The following is a 19,919-nucleotide window of genomic DNA, read 5'->3' on the forward strand; positions in this document are numbered from 1 at the left end:
CGCTTGGTGCCGTGGTTCTGCTTGACTCTCACTGTTACTATTATTATTAGTATTATTATTATTATTAGTCATATATCTATAATAGTTGTTATTGTTATCGTTGTTGCTGTTGATCTCTCACTCTCACTTCCTGCTTGCTCATGGGAGAATGTTGGGTCTCTTGTAATTAATGTGTACGGTCTAGACCTGCTCTATATGGAAAGTGTCATGAGATAACGTCTGTTGTGATTCGTCGCTATATAAACAGAAATTTACTTGACTTGACTTGTGGCTAGACAAAGCTGGGGTGTGTCATGGGAAGCAACAGACCAACTGATTTGGGCAAATTAAATAGTGCAAATTATAAATGACACATAGAAATATATATGTTTTACTATTTTAAGGTTTTCTATTATTTAGAATTAGCGGTATACAGGTGCTTCAGTTTTATGGAGTGTTTTAGCAGCTCATTGTTTTTGCTTTGACTTTACTGTTTTGGTTCCGCTCTCGAAGTCCTCACAGTCGGTTCCAGCGGCAGCAGGTGGCCAGTTTTGGCGCAAAAATCTCTTTTATAAAAAGGTTAGCGACTATCTGGTGAACAGTGGAGCAGCTAGCAGCTAAAGAGACAAATGTCTTTCGCAGGAGTTGGAGGAGAGAAAAACCGAGCTAAAAGAAGTGTAGTCTTACATTCCCTACACAAACACCAATGTAGGTACAGCGGAACAAAGGAGTAACAATCTAAAAAGTTATACAGTTAGTATGTTAGTAAGTACTGGGTACTTACGGGGTATTTTAGAAGAAGAAATTATTCATACTGTAAGTATTTTCTCATTGCTGGGTACATACAGGATAGGCTGCAGTTCTGGTAAACAGAGCCAAAGATTTGACAACAATGACATGCTGCAGTAGCTATAACATAGCCTATTTCACCGTTCCAAAATGAAGGAAGTAAAATAAAAACTGAAAAAAAATCCTTTCACTCCTCTCACGGCTGTTGCATCATTTCTTACAGGCGTGCCTTCGGCAGGCAGGCTACACCCACACTCCAGGGATTTATTATGCTGATGTCTTTACTTCATTGTGATTTTAGAAAGTGTTGGCAACTTTCTGGAATGGATCTAGATTTTTGCCTCCAGTGCTTTCCGACAGCGGCGCCAACATTACCACTTGGAAACACTAGGGGGAAATGTTGAAAAGTTGCCTCCTGCCACTTTAAAATTAGAGAGAAATTAGAAACAAACTATAATGTGGTGACATGATGACAAGATCCACAGTCTTGTGGTTTCAAAGTTGTTTTAGTCTCTCTCATTATGCAATGAGTTGTTGGATTTAAAAAAAAGGCAGTGTTGCATCATCGGCAAAGGGCATGTGACTGCAGATTACATTCAAATCTTTTCAATTAAACTTTTGCCAGATAAGAACACAGGCTCTGACAAATCCTGAATCACCTTTTCCCACCCTATTCTCTTTATAATCTTCCACACGTGAAGAGAAACTGTCCAACGTCCAAATTGGAGGCGAGGAGTGATAAGGCTCTAAATTACAATTGAAAGGAAAGAGAAGTAGCTGTAGAAGTTGACATACCGCTTCCAACTGGTGAATCAATCTCTGTTATGCACAATGAAGGATTTTCTCTTTACTCCTAAAGGGACAGAATATGTTTTAAAGGTTATATAAAATAAAGATTAATGTACTTCTTAGTTTCTTATATAACTTCCCATATAATCTCTGAGTCTGAATAATCATATTGTGTGTTTATTTTAAATTAATTTTGGGGTTTCTTTTGAACAAAGGGGGTTTGATGTTGGATTTTCTTTAACTGCTAAATAACTAAACTGATGTATTATATGTTTTAAAGCCTCTTTATCAATATATATATATATATATATATATATATATATATATATATATATAAATATATATATAAAATATATAAATATATAAAATAAAAATAAAAATAAAAATAAAAATAAAAATAAAAATAAAAATAATATATATATAATATAAATATATATATATATATATAAATATATATATATATATATATATATATATATATATATATATATACTGTATATATATATATATTCTTTGTTGGTGTCAAACTAACAAACAATAAACAATTCCCCCCGTTGATGCTTTTTACGCGTCAACATCCTAAACAGTGACAAATTGATGTTAAATCAACGTAGACTAGACGGCTTGCTCGCTGGGTTCTGGGTTCGGGGTAAATCACAGATCAGACGGTTTATGACATTCTTTGGGGTGTTTTGCCCAGTGAAGGGGGCCCCACAATTTACAGGGATTATATGGTGTGCTTTATATTTAGGTATGCACATAAAGAGAATGAGTCAGAGAGAGCACAGCCGAGCATTAACGCCATGCAGGAGCTAATCCAACGGGAAGTAACAAGCAATGGGGATAAGAGGAAATGAGTTTCAAAACAAACACGGCCAAAGAACTAAAAACCTCCACTTAATCTACAGTACATTCATAAGGGTTAGATTTGGTCCAGGGGCCTGGAGTTAAGTTACTCCTGCAGTGTCACTATGCATAGACACTAATCCCGTGCTCTATGGGCTAAAACGGCTAAAATAGGTCTAGTGAGGTGCAGCCCATGGACCAACATTGGAAACATGTTCCACGTATTCTTTATGATTTCCTGAAAAGGTTCTTGGATTTTATGGAAAAGTTTTGATTGTGGAAAATGGCCCATAGAGTTATCCCAATGCTGAAGTCAAACCAGAAAGTTCCATTCACCCTAATGAGGGAAGCTACACTGTTTTTTGGATGCAAGTAGATATCGCCTCGTTCGTTTCTTCATTCTATCCTCAAGTTTGACATTTGTGAGCTAAATAGTAAAATCATTCTTTTCATGGCACAATGTGGTCTATTAGAATTGTGCACTTGCATGTATTTGATTGCCAAACGCAATGTTTTTATAGATGCGTTGCAGAAAAACTTGAGCTAGGTTCAACTTTTTAGCGGGAGCCATCTGGGCATTGCAGTGGTTTCATTGAAATTAATGAGCGGGTTCCATTTTATGCGAATATCAGTAATGTTATGTTACGTAACGCAACATGTTACCCGAAGATTAATGAGCATTCAATGTGGATAGAACTGTGTGTTTTAATGCAATTGTGGGCAGATATGGTCCTTCCCATATTCTTACCTTAACTTTAACCACGCCAAGCCGTTGCTTGAGTCAAACTATCTCTTACGTTAACAATAGCATTACTCAACTTCTATCTAAAAATAACATTTTTGTGAAAACCCAGCCTCCCAATCGGGGGCCGATCACAGGTGTTTCTGTCCATAACTGCAGGAAAACATTTGGTTTGAATCCCATGAAGAAATGAAAAGGAATTAATCTTTTCTTAGTTAACTATTGCCAAAACCTTACCCACAAAAGACCTACCTAACCAAACTGCTCCTGTTGCTTTTCTACAAGATAGTTACCGTCTTGCCTTCGCAGATTATTTTGCTGTTGTTACATAATGTTATCTTTAATTTAGTAGTGAGAACAACAGTTCTCGGCACTCTTAAATAATTATCTACAGTTAGAGGTAACAGATGATATTACTGCACACTGCTTCAAAGTGCCATTTTATTCATAAGGCTGAATATCTGTCATGAAAAGCGTGCAGGAATTTCTTATTTCTCTGTTCTATTTTCTTTCAGATTACATCCTGAAGGGCTTCTTTCTAGATGTGTCGGTAATCAGCTTGCCGCTCAAAAACATGGACAACTCATGTTGCCTAGTTAAACCTCTTGAAAAGCATTCACAACACAGCAACCTTTTCCTTATTTTATATAAAAACAATATAATTTGAAAATAAATATGCTTTACTGTTTTACATAGACACAGAAAACATGTTAATAGTGAAGGAGAGACAAAGAGAACTAATAATGAGGGCTCTAGGGCTGATGGCAGAAAGGATACAGATTGTTAACCAAATTTAAAATGTGGTGGTGGTGTTGTAGTGTATGCTGAGCTGCTAGCAGTAGTTTATTTGCATTTGCATCTTGAAGGACGGACGAAACAGAGGTCCGCTACTTACTTAAATACTTAAATGCAACTTACTAACACCTACAAACAGATGTGCGCATCGGCAAATGCACGTGAACACACACTCACACACACACACACACACACACACACACACACACACACACACACACACACACACACACACACACATACACAAACACACATGTACACGCATGTTTAAATCATACACAGCACCCACACCCTTAGATAAGAGGGGTTGAAAAATCCAGAAGAGATGTCATCGGTACACCGGTACAAATGATACATTTAGGGAATGTTAACAAATCATTTAGATTTTTTTGTTGATTTTTTTGTTATTTTTTTGTAGAAAAGCACAGAGATTCTCCGTGCTGAGAGTAGCCATCAGTGACCTTATACATAGGGGGAGATAGGACAGCCACAGGTACATAACACTGCATATATAAATAGACCAAATTAAATATGGGTAGAAGACTGAATACTGAAAAATACTCTATAACATTATAAATTATCTAGAATGGACTATGGCATAAAGGGATATTAGGTATTTACAGAGAAAAAGATATGTAATCAAAGGATTCTGTATTGAGTTCAACAACTAACAAAACTACTTTGACAATCCCCTCTCCTTTAAAAGGAGACACAAAATAATTTAAAAAGCACTCCAAAAGATTTCTCAGTACATTTTGTGAGGCACAGTTTTTCAAATGGAATCAAACTACAGTATAGGATGTTTTCAGTGGTTTTCATGTAGGACATAGCAAAACATTAGATGCTATATTGATAACCAGTATCCCTTTAAACGTATATGGCACTCCAGAGTCTCTTCTCCTGCAAGCTGATCACAATGGTGGCATTGTGTGCGTCCACATTAGTCCTGCAATGTCCTTACAGGAAAAGAAAGCGATATCATGTAGAGACGAATTAAACTGTCCCGGTTGTCCTGCTGTTTTCACTCCAAAAGCAAAAGTAGACATCGTCGGACGAAATCCATCCATTATTTTTAAAAGTAGAGTGGGCTCCAATGTCCTCTTCAGCCTCACCCGCTGTTTTAGCAGTTAAATATATCTTAGCTTCAGAGATTTTGCAATTTGATGATTGACACACAACCACAGTAGATACTCATATCCAGTGAAGTAATTGCATACAATTAATTGACAACAAGACTACACCTGCATCGCAAGCCTGTTAGAAATGCAAAACCACATGGCGGCTATTTGCCTTTTTTCAAATGATGGGTTTAGTTATTTGTTTCTGTAGCAGCATAACAATTCTGTACTCTTTACTTTCTTTTATCATGATCTATATACACACAGATAAACAGTGGGAGGAAACTTCAGTTGAGCCTTTCTGCCTTTCTTATTGTTCTCTCTCAGTTAGTCCAAGGGGAATGCTTTCCACAGAAAAGAAGAGCTTACGGTTCAAACGTCAAAGTGCTGTGCTGTGAAATATCTCTAGAATATTCCTTCATCTTGTACATCTGGTGCTGCCACTTCTCTCATCTCCTTGGCTTATCACATCTAAACAAGAAGGAAAGCATAAACAGTTATCAGAACAAGAAAAAAACAGGCTGTAGATGGGAGTGTCCTTTGGCCTCTTTCTCAGACGTCTACACACATAAACACAAAGAGAGCCAAAGTCTCAATGTCTCTTTCACGCTAACTGCTACGGTATTCCACTAGCTTGTGTACCTGGGTCACATATCTCTGCAATTACTTTTTTGGGCTCTTAGGGGCAGAACACAACACTGATATATTATGACCTTTCAGGGTTGATATGGCGAACGTGTTAGTAGTCAGTTGACAAAACAACACATCGTCTTTGTGTCCATCTGACACCGTTTCACTCTGTTTTGGTCTCCAACAACTCCCGAGGAAAATATGTGGTTCTTTAGCTGCTAAATGCTCCACTATGTTCACCAGCTAGTCGATAACTTAGTAGTGAATTTGGTGTTGAGCAGGTAGCGTACAGCGGGTTTATCAGAGCATCAACGACAGCGATGAGAGCCTTGTGAGTCAACCAAAACAGTAGAGTTGAGTGCTCTGAAACCAAAACAATGAGTCAAATGACACTATAAGGCTTCGTAGAGCTATGGGGGAACTGCAGAGTTGGGTGATTTTTCTCTTTGGGTTCGTCACTATGAGCTTCTTATACCGCATACAAAAATAATGTAATCTATTGTTAATATAAAATAACGTGTTGATAATAACCGCATTAAATTATACATAATTGTGCCTTTATTATTGTAGATGGACTGTAGAGATGTGACAGGGAACAAGAAAGAGAAAAGGAAAAAGGTTCGCTGATGGACACCGGGTCACACCAAGGCTGGATTTTTAGTAATTTGCATTTTTACAATTGACCATGTGGCTTTGAATGAAGTTTTCTTACTTTTGCAACACAACCAGGAAGTTATGCTTCCACTTTGGCTTTATTAAAGGAGCAGTGTGTAGAATTTAGTGGCATCTAGCAGTGAGGTTGCAACCAACTGAATACCCCTCCGCTCGCCCCTCTCTTTCCAAGCATGTAGAGCAGTGGTCTTCAACAGGGGGTCCGTGACACCCAGGGGGTCCGCGGAGGTACTGCAGGGGGGTACCTTCCCCCCCCCCGTCGCACAGACCTCCTCAAGCCTATTGTGTACAATATATACAGTAGGGGATCCCTGCACCACGCTACACCAGTTTGGGGGTCCTTGGCCCGAAAAACGTTGAAGACCCCTGATGTAGAGAACCTACGGTGGCCTTCAAGTAAAGCCCTCTCTAGCTAGAGTTTGATTTGTCAATTCTGAGCTAGTGCAGGAACATGGCGGTATAACATGACGGTTGAACATGGTGGATTCCGTGAAAGAGGACCAATTACGTATGTAGATATGAAGGGCTCATTTTAAGCTAACAAAAACACAACAACTCGTAGTCTCAGGTAATTTTACGCTAAGGAAAACATAGATACAGCAGAGCATAGCACTTACTTGCAGGTCCTCTCGTTGAGCTCTAGCTGGCGTTCTTTACAGTATTCGTCTGTGTGTTTGCAGGAGCATCGGCAGGTTGTGGGATCCTGCACGAACAATCGCTTTCTCCTCTCTGAGCAGTGATCACAACATGGTTCACAAAGACTAGACAAGGAGAGACAGGCAGAGATGGGAAGGAAGAGGGAGAGAGATTATGATTATCACAGTGTACCATTACCACCCATAAGAAAGGTCACCCTTAGGTCAGCCAGTTTGTACGCTCAAGTTTGCTTTTCTAAGCCAAGCCGACAAGTTGTACTACATGTGACAGTTGGGTAGTATTGCACACAGGTTCCCACAGACCAGGCAAATACTCAAGCAGTAAAATTACCCTCCCTCCCGCCCCCCAAACATTCCCGTGTTGATTGGACCACTCACAAATGCCTTGTATGTGACAGACATGCATTGAGCAAAGCTCTGGACCTGTTCATGCAACACCAAACTACACGTATTGTCTTTAAACTGCGGGTCAATGACCTCGCTCTCACTCTCACATATATTAAACTCTTGATAAAGAAGACTCAAGGGTCTGCTTGGTGCTCCGTTAAGAAAGATTTCATTTTATTGAGTGAAAAGTGCAGACTATGTTTCCCACAGAGAGACATTAGATCCAGAACAAAGGCTAAAAATTGACAGATGAAGGCTCAGATACCCTATTTACATCTCAGAATACAAATGACAAATGAACACAAAGACATGTATTCTTTCACAGTATGAGCACTGAAGAAACATGAGATCATCTATATATTATTTATGAATAAAATATGGGTGCTCTTGTATAGTTTCAAAGACAAAAGTAGGCAAACAAAGATACAAAACAGTACTTAACAACAATTTGCTGGTTTACATAACCCCCCTAGCAAAAAAAGAAAAGAAAAAAAGGCAATAGATAGCAATCACTCATATCTTTACATTACATAAAAACTACCAGTATTATGCACAGGATGACAAAACCTGCTCGTAAAGATGAAAAGAACAAAGAGTGCAAAGGAGACGGGTAAGAGACACAGCAAAGCGGCACAGACTCAACACTGAACACAGGACAGTGATTACGATCATGGTGATCCCAGCACAGATATCAGAACAGTACGAGCCCGTCTGCAAAGCCATGCTGGTGGAGCTTTGGTCTTGTTTCAGTAGAGGGTTCAAATTACAGCTAACGGCAAATCTGTTTATTCCAGCCTCTTTAAACGTGTCCATTATCAATTTAGAAAACTAGCTATCTGACAAGATGTTAGGAGCAACTCAACCTTCTACTGTTTTTCATAATATATTTCTGTATTTCATCCTAACCATCAGCCCAGGCTCACCCATAGAGAGTGATATTCTTGCAAACCGGGAGCTGGTAAGGTTGGAGGGAGATTAGATAGGTATTTTGACGAGTGGAGATTGGTTATGCTTCTTTTCTTGTCATGTGGGATAGGGCACGCAAGTCTGCTGTACTTCCCTGGTTATCGGTGTTATGTAAAGTTTTGCTAAAGCTGCATTAGCATGTTAGCAAACAGGACACTTTAGACACGGATATTCTGAATGCGTAGAACATGACTGACGAGACAAAGTTAGGACAATACACAGAAGCGACATGCTAATTGATGATGCTAATGGTGCAAATTAAAAGGGACAAATGAGCTCTTCCCAAATGAGCTTAATTATGAGAAGTGCAACACTCAGGTGCAGGTAGGTGGAGAAGGCGGAGCTGACATACGCATCGTGAATTGTTTTGTCACGGTTTTTCTTTCGTTTTCTCTTTTGGCCTTTACCCTTGCCTTTCCGGGGTTTTCTGCAAGAGAAAGAGGACAACAACGCAGAGAGATTCCTGAGAGACTGAGGAGAAATGGACTGATGTGTTTTGAAAGGTCGACACCGATGATTGCTAAAAACCGACACTGATTAATAATCAGCAATCTTTTTTCATTTCTATAAATTAAAGAGCCATTGAAAACAGGACATTGTTTAGTTTGATAATTATTATTGTGTAGGGATTGATTTGTGATGATAACTTTATGAGAAGTATTGACATGAGGATATGTGACATGTCTAAAATTACTAATGTTCACAAATAAATGCAACCATGTTTTTGTTGAACTGTTGAAATGAACTAAAACTTAACTTTTTAAATGAAGATGCAACCAATGAAATGTGTCCTGATTTGAAAAGGATACAGCTTACTGTTGGGGGTTTCGAGACATCCTATATTTTATGAATGTCATACATATCAAATGTTCCCTGTAGAAAATTACCTTTTTTTGCCAAACAGTACAATGGCTTTAACCATTAATAGTTTAATTTCTGGCTGAGCTGGCTGTTTGGAAATTTCCCAAATGGATTGAGGACAATGAACATGGACTTCACCTAAACTGCATTTTTCAAACTATCTGGGTCAACTCTTTATGGCTGATTCAACGTGTTTCAAACAACAGCACAATGAGAACGAGCCTGTTAAGCTTACATCTGGAGTTTCACAGGTGCAGGCTGTTCTAAAATATCAAAGTGCGCGTTCAAAAACAAGCTGAGCTGCACAAGCTTTTGCTTTCTAATGTGTAAACACATTTCTTTTTTTAAAGTAGAAAAACTGTAATGGAAAAAGAAAACTCTTTGTACTTTTGCTTTGTACTAGTTTCTGGCCCAAGGAGGGGGAATGATGGCATATTCTTAGGGAAAAGTCTAAACCTAACTTTTTTTTTACTTGTTATCCAGCAGCAGGTTGTGTCTTTAAAGGTATGTTCGTGATCTCATAGATGTCTGTTTCCTGCTTAAAATTAGGACACGTTCTGCTGAGGAGAAGTGAACGTTTAAATCCAACATTTCCACAAACGGTGCGGCTCTGGTCTTCTTCTTCTTCTTCTTCTTCTTCTTCTTCTTCTTCTTCTGGTGCACAGGTCATGAAAGCACCTGGCTCAGTCTATGGAAATGTTGGATTTACAAGTTGGTTTTGCCATTGGCAAATAGAACCCACTGCTGGACAACGGGTAAAAACAAAAAAGAAAGACTAAGAGTCAGTGAGACTTGCGGCCCTAATTTGAGCTAAATGCTTACGTCAGCATAGTAACGTTCACAATGATAGCATGTTGATGTTTGGCAGGTATGATATTTACTATGTTCACCATCTGAGGTTAGCGTGTTAGCATGCTAACATTTGCTTATTAGCATGAAACACAAAGTGCAGCTGAGGCTGATGGGAATGACATTAGTTTTGTCGGTATTTAGTCATAAACCAAATTAATTTTGACCAAATGATGGAGCTATATGATTGGTCAGGGGATGAGAATGAGTTTACCACAATCCATCCAATGGTTCTAGGTCAGACCGAGCTGGAACTGGATGACAAATATTAGACCATTCAATAAGGTTATCCATGGAACAGGATACAGCTGCGGTAAATGTACAAATGTCCTCTTTAAATTGTTGAGACATCAGGTCCAGGTTCACTGTGGACGTTGACAGTTGACAAGTTTCACAACCTCAGCAGGATGACTCACCCTAACAGACTTCTGGAGACCTGTCACTGCAGAGAGGTCAGCGGTCGACGTTAAAACTAAACACGAAAGTATGCAAGCATCAGAAACAGGAGTTGAACGACCCTAAAACCATCAGTTTGTAGACGCACGCCACCGAAGCCGGACTCGTAAATAGTTAAGACAAAGAGGAGACCTCAAAACTAGCGCTTATCTATATGACAGACGACCTGGCATAAAACCAAAATACAACCAACAGCCGCCCTGCAACAGAAAGATATTAACGACTGTTCGCAAAAGCATTAAAGATTAAAGAGTTTTAATGACACTTTGAGTCACACTGATTGCTGACGCATGGGAAGGGAAAAACACTTAAGCAAGGATCATAAACAGACACATTTAACCTGTCTTCAAAAACACTGTTATCTATATCAGAGCAACCAGTAACAGGAGTTAAGTGGGATGTAAACAGTAAAGAAGAGAGGAGAAGAATGTAAAGATGAAATAGAAAAGGGAGGAAAGGTGTAAAGGACAGGTACAAAGAGGGCAATGACCCCATCAAGTGTCACTCATTCACCTGAATGGATTTGTCTGGTATTCCCCGTGTTTATCACCTGAGAGCTACTTGCTAATCTCAGCACGACATGATCTCATGTGGTACCTTGTTTGTTGCTTTCAATCAATATATCAATCAAATATTATCGTTGTAACGTGTTTTCGTGTTTGAGAGTGTCTATGTGGCGGATCATTTAAGTGAGAAAGAGCATATAACATACTGTCAATAAGGTCTTAGGCCCAGAGCTGCAGACGACTGAGAGTAAGAGTTTGTTTGCAGAGAAAAACAGGAAAAAGATCAAATCTCAAGTCCCCATTGTTTCCCCTGAAAGAGTGCTGTACTCACTTTTCTTTCTGTTCTTTCACTTCTTTCTTTAACCTGAAAGGCAGGAACAAAACAACACAACATTAGATCACAGCATGTCGCTGTTTCCCGGTGAACAGATACTTATCAAGACCAGATCCTCATTATCAGCACGGGTGGGCTCGCATCAATTTCTATCAAATCACATTACGTCATAGTCCTTTACCAGACACTGTGACACTCTTTCACTTTGAATTACTCAGGAAATGAAGCAACATATGCTGGGAAATAATGCATGTACGCACTCACATACCACACAAAGGGGTGTGTTCACTGATGAACTGACAAACTACAAACAGGACTGGCAGTTTTTTGTTTCACTTCTCGGCAATGTGACAACAGAAAGTGGAGCAATAAATTTGCTTGCGCACTCTGGAGACAACAGTAAGCCAAAAGTGTTAAGAAACAGTGTTTCGTTAAAAAAGGGTCATGGACACACAGCCAAGTTTCTATTTGAAATAATGATAGTTAAACTCTAACACGTTGAATAAAGCATAAAGGTATCTGAAGATGACTGAAACCTGTTGGCCGATAAATACTGTGCTGCCGTCGATTGCCTTCACTGAAATGTGTAGCATCTGAAGCATCCTTTACATAAGTAAAAGTAGCAATACCATAATGTAAAACTATTTAATTGCAAAGAAAAGTACTGAAATCAATTATATAACAATAAAATGTACTCAAGCATCAAAAGTCAAAGTACTAAATAGGTACTTTTAAAGCATGTTAAATTGGATTATTGTTACCGATGCACTGAAAGCAGTACTTTAATGTAGATGGTTAAAGGTAAAATCCTTAAAACTTTCATGAAATCCAACTCTTCATTTCATAATTTTTGATACTCTAGTAGTTTTCATTGTTAGTGGCGGAGTCCGCCATTCCAGCGCTGGATTCACATTGCCTTCCTATGCGCAAGGGATTCACAGGAAGTGATGCAGCATGTAGTCCAGCGGCACTTTTTGGAGTTTATCTCATTGATATCCGCCTCATTGTTAACAATCCTGCAGCTGTATCAGAGCTGTAATAAGTTACTGGTAATTGCAGTAATAGCATCTAAATAAATCATACAAGTACCTCAAAATAACACTAGGGTTACTGTACTTCACACCGCTGGTTATAAGTCATGATACATATTATTTGTTTTTCTGACCTTGGCAGTGACTTGGTGATCTGTTAATAGCACCTAATTCCTGCATATCATGTCCAGAACAATACAGTGAAGCCAAACATTTTGAAGAACATTAAATGGATTGATCACAGCCTCTAAAATGTTATGGATGTGCCCTTAAAGTTTATAGTTACATGTAAATGGTTTTACAGTGAAGTATTGTGTCAGCACAGACAGCAGTAAATTCAGAGTAACATTACTTTTTAGCCACGGGCTTTGCAGACTGACTGCTGCAGCCTCACTGCACAGAACACAAACATATTTCGGATTTGATAGCTCAGAAAAGGGATAGCTTGGTCGTCGGCCAATATCCCTCCCTACAATGTTTGTTTGCTTTTTAGATTTCCCTTCAATGTGGGAGGATGATGCATGTCCCCCCTCTGTATCGCTGTGTCACAATTTACTTTTAATTAATGTCACACAGATCAAATCTCAGCCGCCATAATTATCATGTGACAAAACATCAGGAAGTGATGGATCTCACCTACAGCTGTCAACAGAGGCCAAAGACAAGAGCGAGGAAATGTTACATATGTGTTAATGATTGACCTGGATAGTGACATGAAGATGATATGATGATGAAATATTTACTTTTTCCTCGTTTCACTTTTGCTAACCATCTGATTCTGTTTCGCCAGTCGAGCTTAAACGCCAGCACAAGAAGGTGTCACCAATGAATATATTTTTCAACATTTAATTGCAACACTTATCTCTTTTTATGACGGGCTTTAACAGATTATAATAGCTCCCTATCAAAACAAAAGACGGAATAACAAACCGATCCATAAAAGGTATAAATCATTGCACCTCAAGTCTAACCAGTCACCTTACTGTGACCGGAGGCCACAACAAGGACACACAGTGCTTATCTTAGAGATCAATAACTAAAGCTATCACACCTATGTAGTTCCAGGAGTCACCTCTACGTGCCACGGAAGGAAAACAAAGGATTAGGTTGCACTGTACTCGCACAAATGTTTCTCCTTTACTTGAGCAATGTGATGGAATGAGGATGAACTAAAACAGTATGGAGGATGTGTGCTGCGATGTGCTTGGACCCACTTAGATCCAGGGTTGAAGTGATCGAGTCCGCTTTTTTCAAGTCTTTCCCTTGTCGTGGACTCGGAATTGTCTGGGTCTCAGGTGTGACGCGTAACGAAAATGAGTCGGTATTATGGGTCTGTAATCTATTTTTAACTTTGCTCCATCGTTACAACTAGTCTGCTATCTACTATTTTTCCTACATTAACCAAAATTAGCTGTTGTCCAAGCTGTGTGCGCACGGTTACACAGGACAGCAGAGGATTAGCATTGGAAAGACATTAGTGCTTATTATGGTCTTGAACAGGCCTCACTTTGCTCTGGACTCGGTCTTGATTCGGTCTCGACTGCCTTTGGACCTGGTTTTGACTCTGACCTAGTTTTGAACTTGACTTGTAGTTGATTAAGTTGGTCTTAACTACAGCCCTACTTAGGTCTTTTCAAGAGCAGTGAAGTAAAAGAAGCAAAGATAAGATATGAATCCACCCGATATGCATCAGAGGCAAACAGAAGACAATAACTTTACATGACATGTTTGGTCGACCTCTGCACTGCCACACAAATTGTACAGCTGCTAGTATTTCATTCACAATGTGTGCGTTTCAGTGCGTGTTCAGGGTTTCTTACCTACACTCACATGCGCTGTGTTCTGTGAAACTCAAGAAAATATCATTTTGTTGCCTTTGGGGTTTTATTCTTTTAATCTGTAAAAAAAAGAAGAAAGAGAAATTGTCACAGATTGAAATGAAACATACGTTAATCAACAATATTCCTAAACTACTTGTTGGTGTTAACAAAGGTCACACAGAAAGGCCACTAAGGTTCAGAAAATCCTGTTTTTTATATTAACCCAAGAATACAAGAAACAAACGAAACAAGAATAAATACCATATTTACGTAACGTTTGGAAACATTTCCAAATTTGAACATATCCACATAGTTTTGGACAGTTTGAGGTTTGACTGGCGCTCTTTTAGTGACATCATCGTGGCTTCTTCTGCAATGATTTAATGGCACCAGACTGGAGAATCAGCACCACAAACTGTGCTAAGGTGGATGGTGCACTTCATTTGCATTTTATTTTGCCAGTTTTATGGAACTTTTGGTTAAAATGTGCAATATATCTGTATGAAAACTTGACTAATGGTATAAAAGGGGAGAGAAACCATGAACAAGACTGACTCCTCATACACAGAAGAACCAGAGGGGTGGAAAAAGTGTGATGTATAGGGGGCATTTTTGCCCAAAGGTCGCAGCTGTTCAGCCTTTAAGCAAACTCTAGTGTGACATGGATTGAGCAGAAGGGCATCTGGAAGGTTCTGGGCCTCAATCTGTCCCTTTAGGGCACATCCTGGATAAATAAGACTTCCCCCCTCGCCCATCACACTCAACACTATGAACCCCACTGGACAAAACACCCAAAGTATTTCTGTTGTAATAAACAACGTTACTGACCTCCATTGTAATGTTATAGCTGGATGTCGGCATGCACTGCAACATCTCATCGTTGCAGCAGCCGGCGCAGCGCGTCAACACCACGCAGGACGGGATGAAGATGTGCTCCACCTCCTCCGGATACTCCTGCAGAATCTCCACCAGCAGCTCCCGAGGCTTACACAAACTCTTGTTGTACACCTCCATTAAAGGGATCACTGGGGAGACAGAGTGACAGTGTTCAAGGGTTATAAAATGAAAGCGGTGCTCAGTTTAAACCACCAACTCTTAAATACTACAGTGCTGGAACAATAACACACACCTAAAAGGAGACATGAATTAAAAATGCTGGCAGGCTCACAGAGGAACCACAGTGAAGGAGATGAAACACACACATTCACACACGTTTTACTTTCTCTTATTCGATTGAGAGGCACTTGGTTCAAAGAGATTTACCTGTTTTTACACACACTCACACACACACACACACACACACACACACACACACACACACACACACACACACACACACACACACACACACACACACACACACACACACACACGTATGCAATTTTGTCTCTATGTGAATCTGTTTGGACCCTTTCTGCTGCATCAGACAATTGCTGGACTTGAGTGTCACCCCATACTTATAGCCAATAGTTTTTCCCCCTTAAGTCTACTCCCCCCTCCCCCCCCCCCCTTCAGTCTTTGCAGGAGTTCTGTTCTTGAGAAATATATTAGCACACAGACAGACACCACCTCCAAAATATCACCCAGAGCCTAAAACAACCCCCACTTGACAGCCCTCTGGGAAGCCAAAACAAATATCCTTCTCTTGAACAATATCATGAAGTTCAGCTTCTGATTGTCCACATCAGATTGGGCAATGCTGGGATTGTGCAAAAATGAAATTGTGGGCCAAGAGGGTGAAATTCCATTATATAAAAGAGTCTGGTCACCATAACATTTCCCCAGCTTAACCTCAAACAAGAAGGAATGCTGTCCAGGATGAAAACGTCCAAGAGTTGAGATTTAAAGGGTGAAACTGCTCTCCATAACTAAAAGGGGGAGTTTTGGGGGGATAAATCTGGAAAGTCAAACCAAGCAGTTGTCCACCAGGAGGCGATAATTTCCCTTTAATGTCAAGGTGAACCTCAAACCAGCTCTTTTCTCCTTGGCTGTGTGCCAGCCAGGGAGAAAAGAGCAGGCTGTATTCCCACGGTGCCCTGTGGGACACCTACCGTCATGTGGACCTCTTTCTGTTTCCTTCGGTATGTGGGCGCTCTGCAAGGAGGGAAAAAGAAGCAAACTGTTAGTTACAGTACATTGTGCAAGAGCTCAGAAAAATGCTACCCTTTACTTATCCATAGTTGCGCAAAAATATATATATTTACATTTTGACATGTCTGTTGGCCGCTGCCAGAATATGAATAATACACAATATGGTTGGAAATAGCAGTCCAAGGTTCATACGTTCTTTTATAAACATTGACAAAAAACACATCCATGTAGTTTTTAAGACCGTGGTTCTGATCACACCACATCTGGCAATATGTTTTAAGTAAAAGATGTTCAGCGAAGTTATTAATATGTATATTCTGGAATAAAGTAAACGTTCCTTAATTAATTTGCTTGTATGATAGAAGTATGACCTAGCTGACCTAAATTCTACCACATCAGCTCCGTGACAAAACTACATAAACTGTTGAATTGTAAACTGTTTTTTGTTTCAGTTACCAAACCTTTAATGTGTGCCTCCTCCGCCGCCGCCTGGCAACGCGGATTAATAACTCGCCATTAAAACCGGTAAGAATTTCAGCCTGCTACTTTCCCTCACAGGGGGCAGCTGTCACCACACCAGTCCGACCACAAAGGATTTTGGCAACTTTCCATCCGTGCGAGCCATTACGCACAACTTTTCTCTCGCTTTCACATACGCACTCAACCGCGCGCACTCTTCTCTGTCTCTCTCTCTTTCCCTTTCTCACATACAGGCGCACGCAACTCGCGCAACTCGCGCAACATCTCGCCAATATTGCATGAGACCACATCCTGTAGCACCAGCTTTTATTCAGTGAGTCGGTGAAACTTTTTTCCTTTCCTTAATGAAACGTTTAAAAAAAAAGGGTCTAGCTGTATCGGTGCCGCAGTCTCCACCCCCTTCTGGTGGCGTGAGAGGGTGGGAGACCCCAGCCCCACAAAACACTATACTGTATTATTAATGGAAGGGTGTCAAGCTGCGAACACCGGCCCCTAAATCGATGATAGGCCAACTGGCAGTGAGCAGTTGAGACATCATCCTGATACTGTTCGGCGTTGATTGGGGGCTTTATGTGTCATCAAATCAACCAGTTAGATAAATAAACACTTTGCTGGACTCTGAAGGGTGAACATTTCATTACCTTCGGGGTAAGATGCTTGAGAGAGTACTATGTTACAATAAAAAAACATCCCTGCTTTCTTTGAGGTGTTGGCAAATTCCTATTAGAAATAATCCTCCAAAGTCCAATCATTTTTGCTGGAAATATAAAATGCAGCCTCCTGTTGAAGAACTGTTTTTTTCCCACCAGGAAACCTTTGCTCAAAGCCTTCCTGGACGCACTGAACTTGATTAATGATTATATGAGAAACGATTTACAATGCGCTCTCGCGTCAACCTGATTAATCTGTGAAGTAATGTCCTGAAACTAAGTGTTAGCCTAAATGTCAGTGTGGAAAGTAGGATGCGTTCTTATTAGAGAGAGCTAACCGTGAGTGCCAGGAGTGAACCTGCTCACATGTCCTAATTCAGAAAGGAGCCGCTGCGCCTTTAAAGCGTAATAATATCTCCAAGGTGGTTTTAGAGCAGGCCTGCAATCACCCAGCGTCAAACTTCACAACATTATTTAAAAAATCATCACATATGCCGCATTTGCAACACAAAAAGCGCACCACCCACCAGTGTGTGAGTAAGGTGTATACAGTGTCGGCTTTGCGTAATGGCTGTTTAAATATCCCCAAAGCCACTAAACATTACGGTTTGTTTAAACACGAGTGATGACCTAGCCAGAGGAAAGACAAGGACGAGCTACACATTAATGACCAGTGGCTACATGACGCAAATAGAGGTCGATTGACGTTTTTCTTTTTTGTCCAGCTTGCTCCCTGGAACACATGACTAACCTTGACAGCTGACAGCGTCAAAAATAATAGTGTCAAACTGTCAATAAAGTTCATCGTGTTGGAAATCCAATCCAAAGGCAGGCGACGTTTTAAAATCCAAGAGGCCAATCAGGCGATTTGTTCTCAAACATGAAGTTTACAATAACAACAACACAAGTGGGCCGGCTAGAACTTCACTAAATAAGGGGCAGGGGGTTGTAATGGCAAATCCATGTTGGTCCCAGGTTCGGAGCATACAATCCTTTGTGCATAACTTCTTCCTTCTCAACTGTTGCCAATGATTTTCATGATTTCCAGAAACACGAGAATCCAAGACGCAAAACGTCTCACATTGTTCCGCAGCAGACCTTTATTTTCTTGCAAAGGAATAGCATTCCACATTACAAAAATTATTCCATGCTCGTTGCTCCAGCCGTCTCCAAGTATCTGTCCATTGGTAACTTGTAAGTCCTATGTGCAACTTGAACCCATGGACCAGCTGGATGACGTTCAGTGAAAAAGAATACCGCGAAAGATACTCGTCCAACAAAACTTTGTCTATTTGCTTTTTTTTTGTACTCCTCTGTCACTGCGCACTAAGCAGGTCAGCTCTCTCCGTTAAGACAGACCGAGTCCAACTCTGCCTCGTCCTCTCAATACTGTGGATGTGTGTGTGGCTAGCACCGGCGGTCCGTGAACGTGGATGATTGGTTGTTCATTAAAACAGTGTAGGTGTGTCCTCTATGGGCTGATACACAGCACTGCTGCGCGCTCCTCTAAAGTCGTATTCAAAACTTTCACCTATTAAACGTTCACTCATGTGACCGCATCACCAGCAAGCTATTAAAAGCTAAGCTCAGAGCTATTTTTATTTTACTTGAGGGCATCCTGATATTGTGATTGTGATGTTTTAGTGTCACCGGCTGAAATATAAAAAATATAAAGAATAATCTATTTAATCATCTCCTTATGCCGTGTGCAGGCTACAATTATTTTGCAGCTTTAAAAACTCTATCAAATATGCAAAATATAATAATATACAACAACCATATGGGTTATTCTGTTTTGCATTTTACAGTAATGTACAGCTATACAAAATTTCGTTGCTGTAGCAAATTAAGAAGTCTTATTGGATATTTCCGAAATCATTCATTTAAAATTTAATTCAAAACACTTTATTTGTCCCCGGAGGCAATTTATAGAGGCACGTAGAGTAGTACAGATACAGTAACACAAGAAGAACAAGTAACAAAGCGAAGAGATAACTCATTATGATCATTCATTGTGAGGAAATTACTGGTGAACACATTTTAGTGCACAGATACTAAGACCGTGTGACCTTGGATAGTCCCCTTGTGTGATTTTTAGCTAACAAAAATAATAATTTCCTTCGTGATGATTGTTATAAAATATTATATAAAAAGGGTAAAATGTAGCCTACATTCACTCTGGCTAGGTAAGGTGACACACCTTCTCATTTCCAGCTGCCCTGGTAATATAGGGCAAATATTTTCCAGTCTTGTGGCTACTCATGGTTGTACTCGAAATATGAAAGCCAACTTGCCGGGGAGTGGGAGAGCTTGTGTGCCCGGACACGTAGCCCATATGTCTGTGTCTGCGTGCGTGCGCAGCATTGCAGTCCGTGATCTGCCGTCATGGGTTTTCGCCGCATCGTGCCGGCCAGTGCGCGACGGCACGCACACACTCACGGAAAGTGGGAGTGTGTGCGTCGTGACGTCCTC

General features: G+C 40.1%; 1 protein-coding gene across 6 annotated transcripts; it reads right to left on the minus strand.

Moving 5' to 3' along the window:
- Nucleotides 1-3,773: 3,773 nt before the first annotated feature.
- Nucleotides 3,774-18,920, minus strand: vegfab (vascular endothelial growth factor Ab). Of its 6 annotated transcripts, none has more exons than XM_029462721.1 (8): nt 18,199-18,918; nt 16,278-16,320; nt 15,055-15,251; nt 14,227-14,303; nt 11,373-11,405; nt 8,722-8,796; nt 6,978-7,121; nt 3,774-5,529 (listed from the first exon to the last, which is right to left on the minus strand). In XM_029462721.1, exons 1-8 carry the CDS (start codon nt 18,250-18,252, stop codon nt 5,508-5,510), a joined length of 645 nt encoding a protein of 214 aa, XP_029318581.1. In that variant the 5' UTR covers nt 18,253-18,918; the 3' UTR covers nt 3,774-5,507. The 6 variants fall into 6 exon arrangements, 5 of the variants coding, with proteins under 5 accessions (XP_029318581.1, XP_029318583.1, XP_029318582.1 ...); XM_029462723.1 differs by lacking the exon at nt 18,199-18,918 and adding an exon at nt 16,779-18,188; XM_029462722.1 differs by lacking the exon at nt 8,722-8,796 and having other exon boundaries at nt 18,199-18,911.
- Between the last annotated feature and the right edge of the window lie 999 nt (nt 18,921-19,919).

This window comes from Cottoperca gobio, chromosome 24 (genome assembly GCF_900634415.1).
Source record: "Cottoperca gobio chromosome 24, fCotGob3.1, whole genome shotgun sequence".
NCBI classification, from domain to species: Eukaryota; Metazoa; Chordata; class Actinopteri; order Perciformes; family Bovichtidae; genus Cottoperca; species Cottoperca gobio.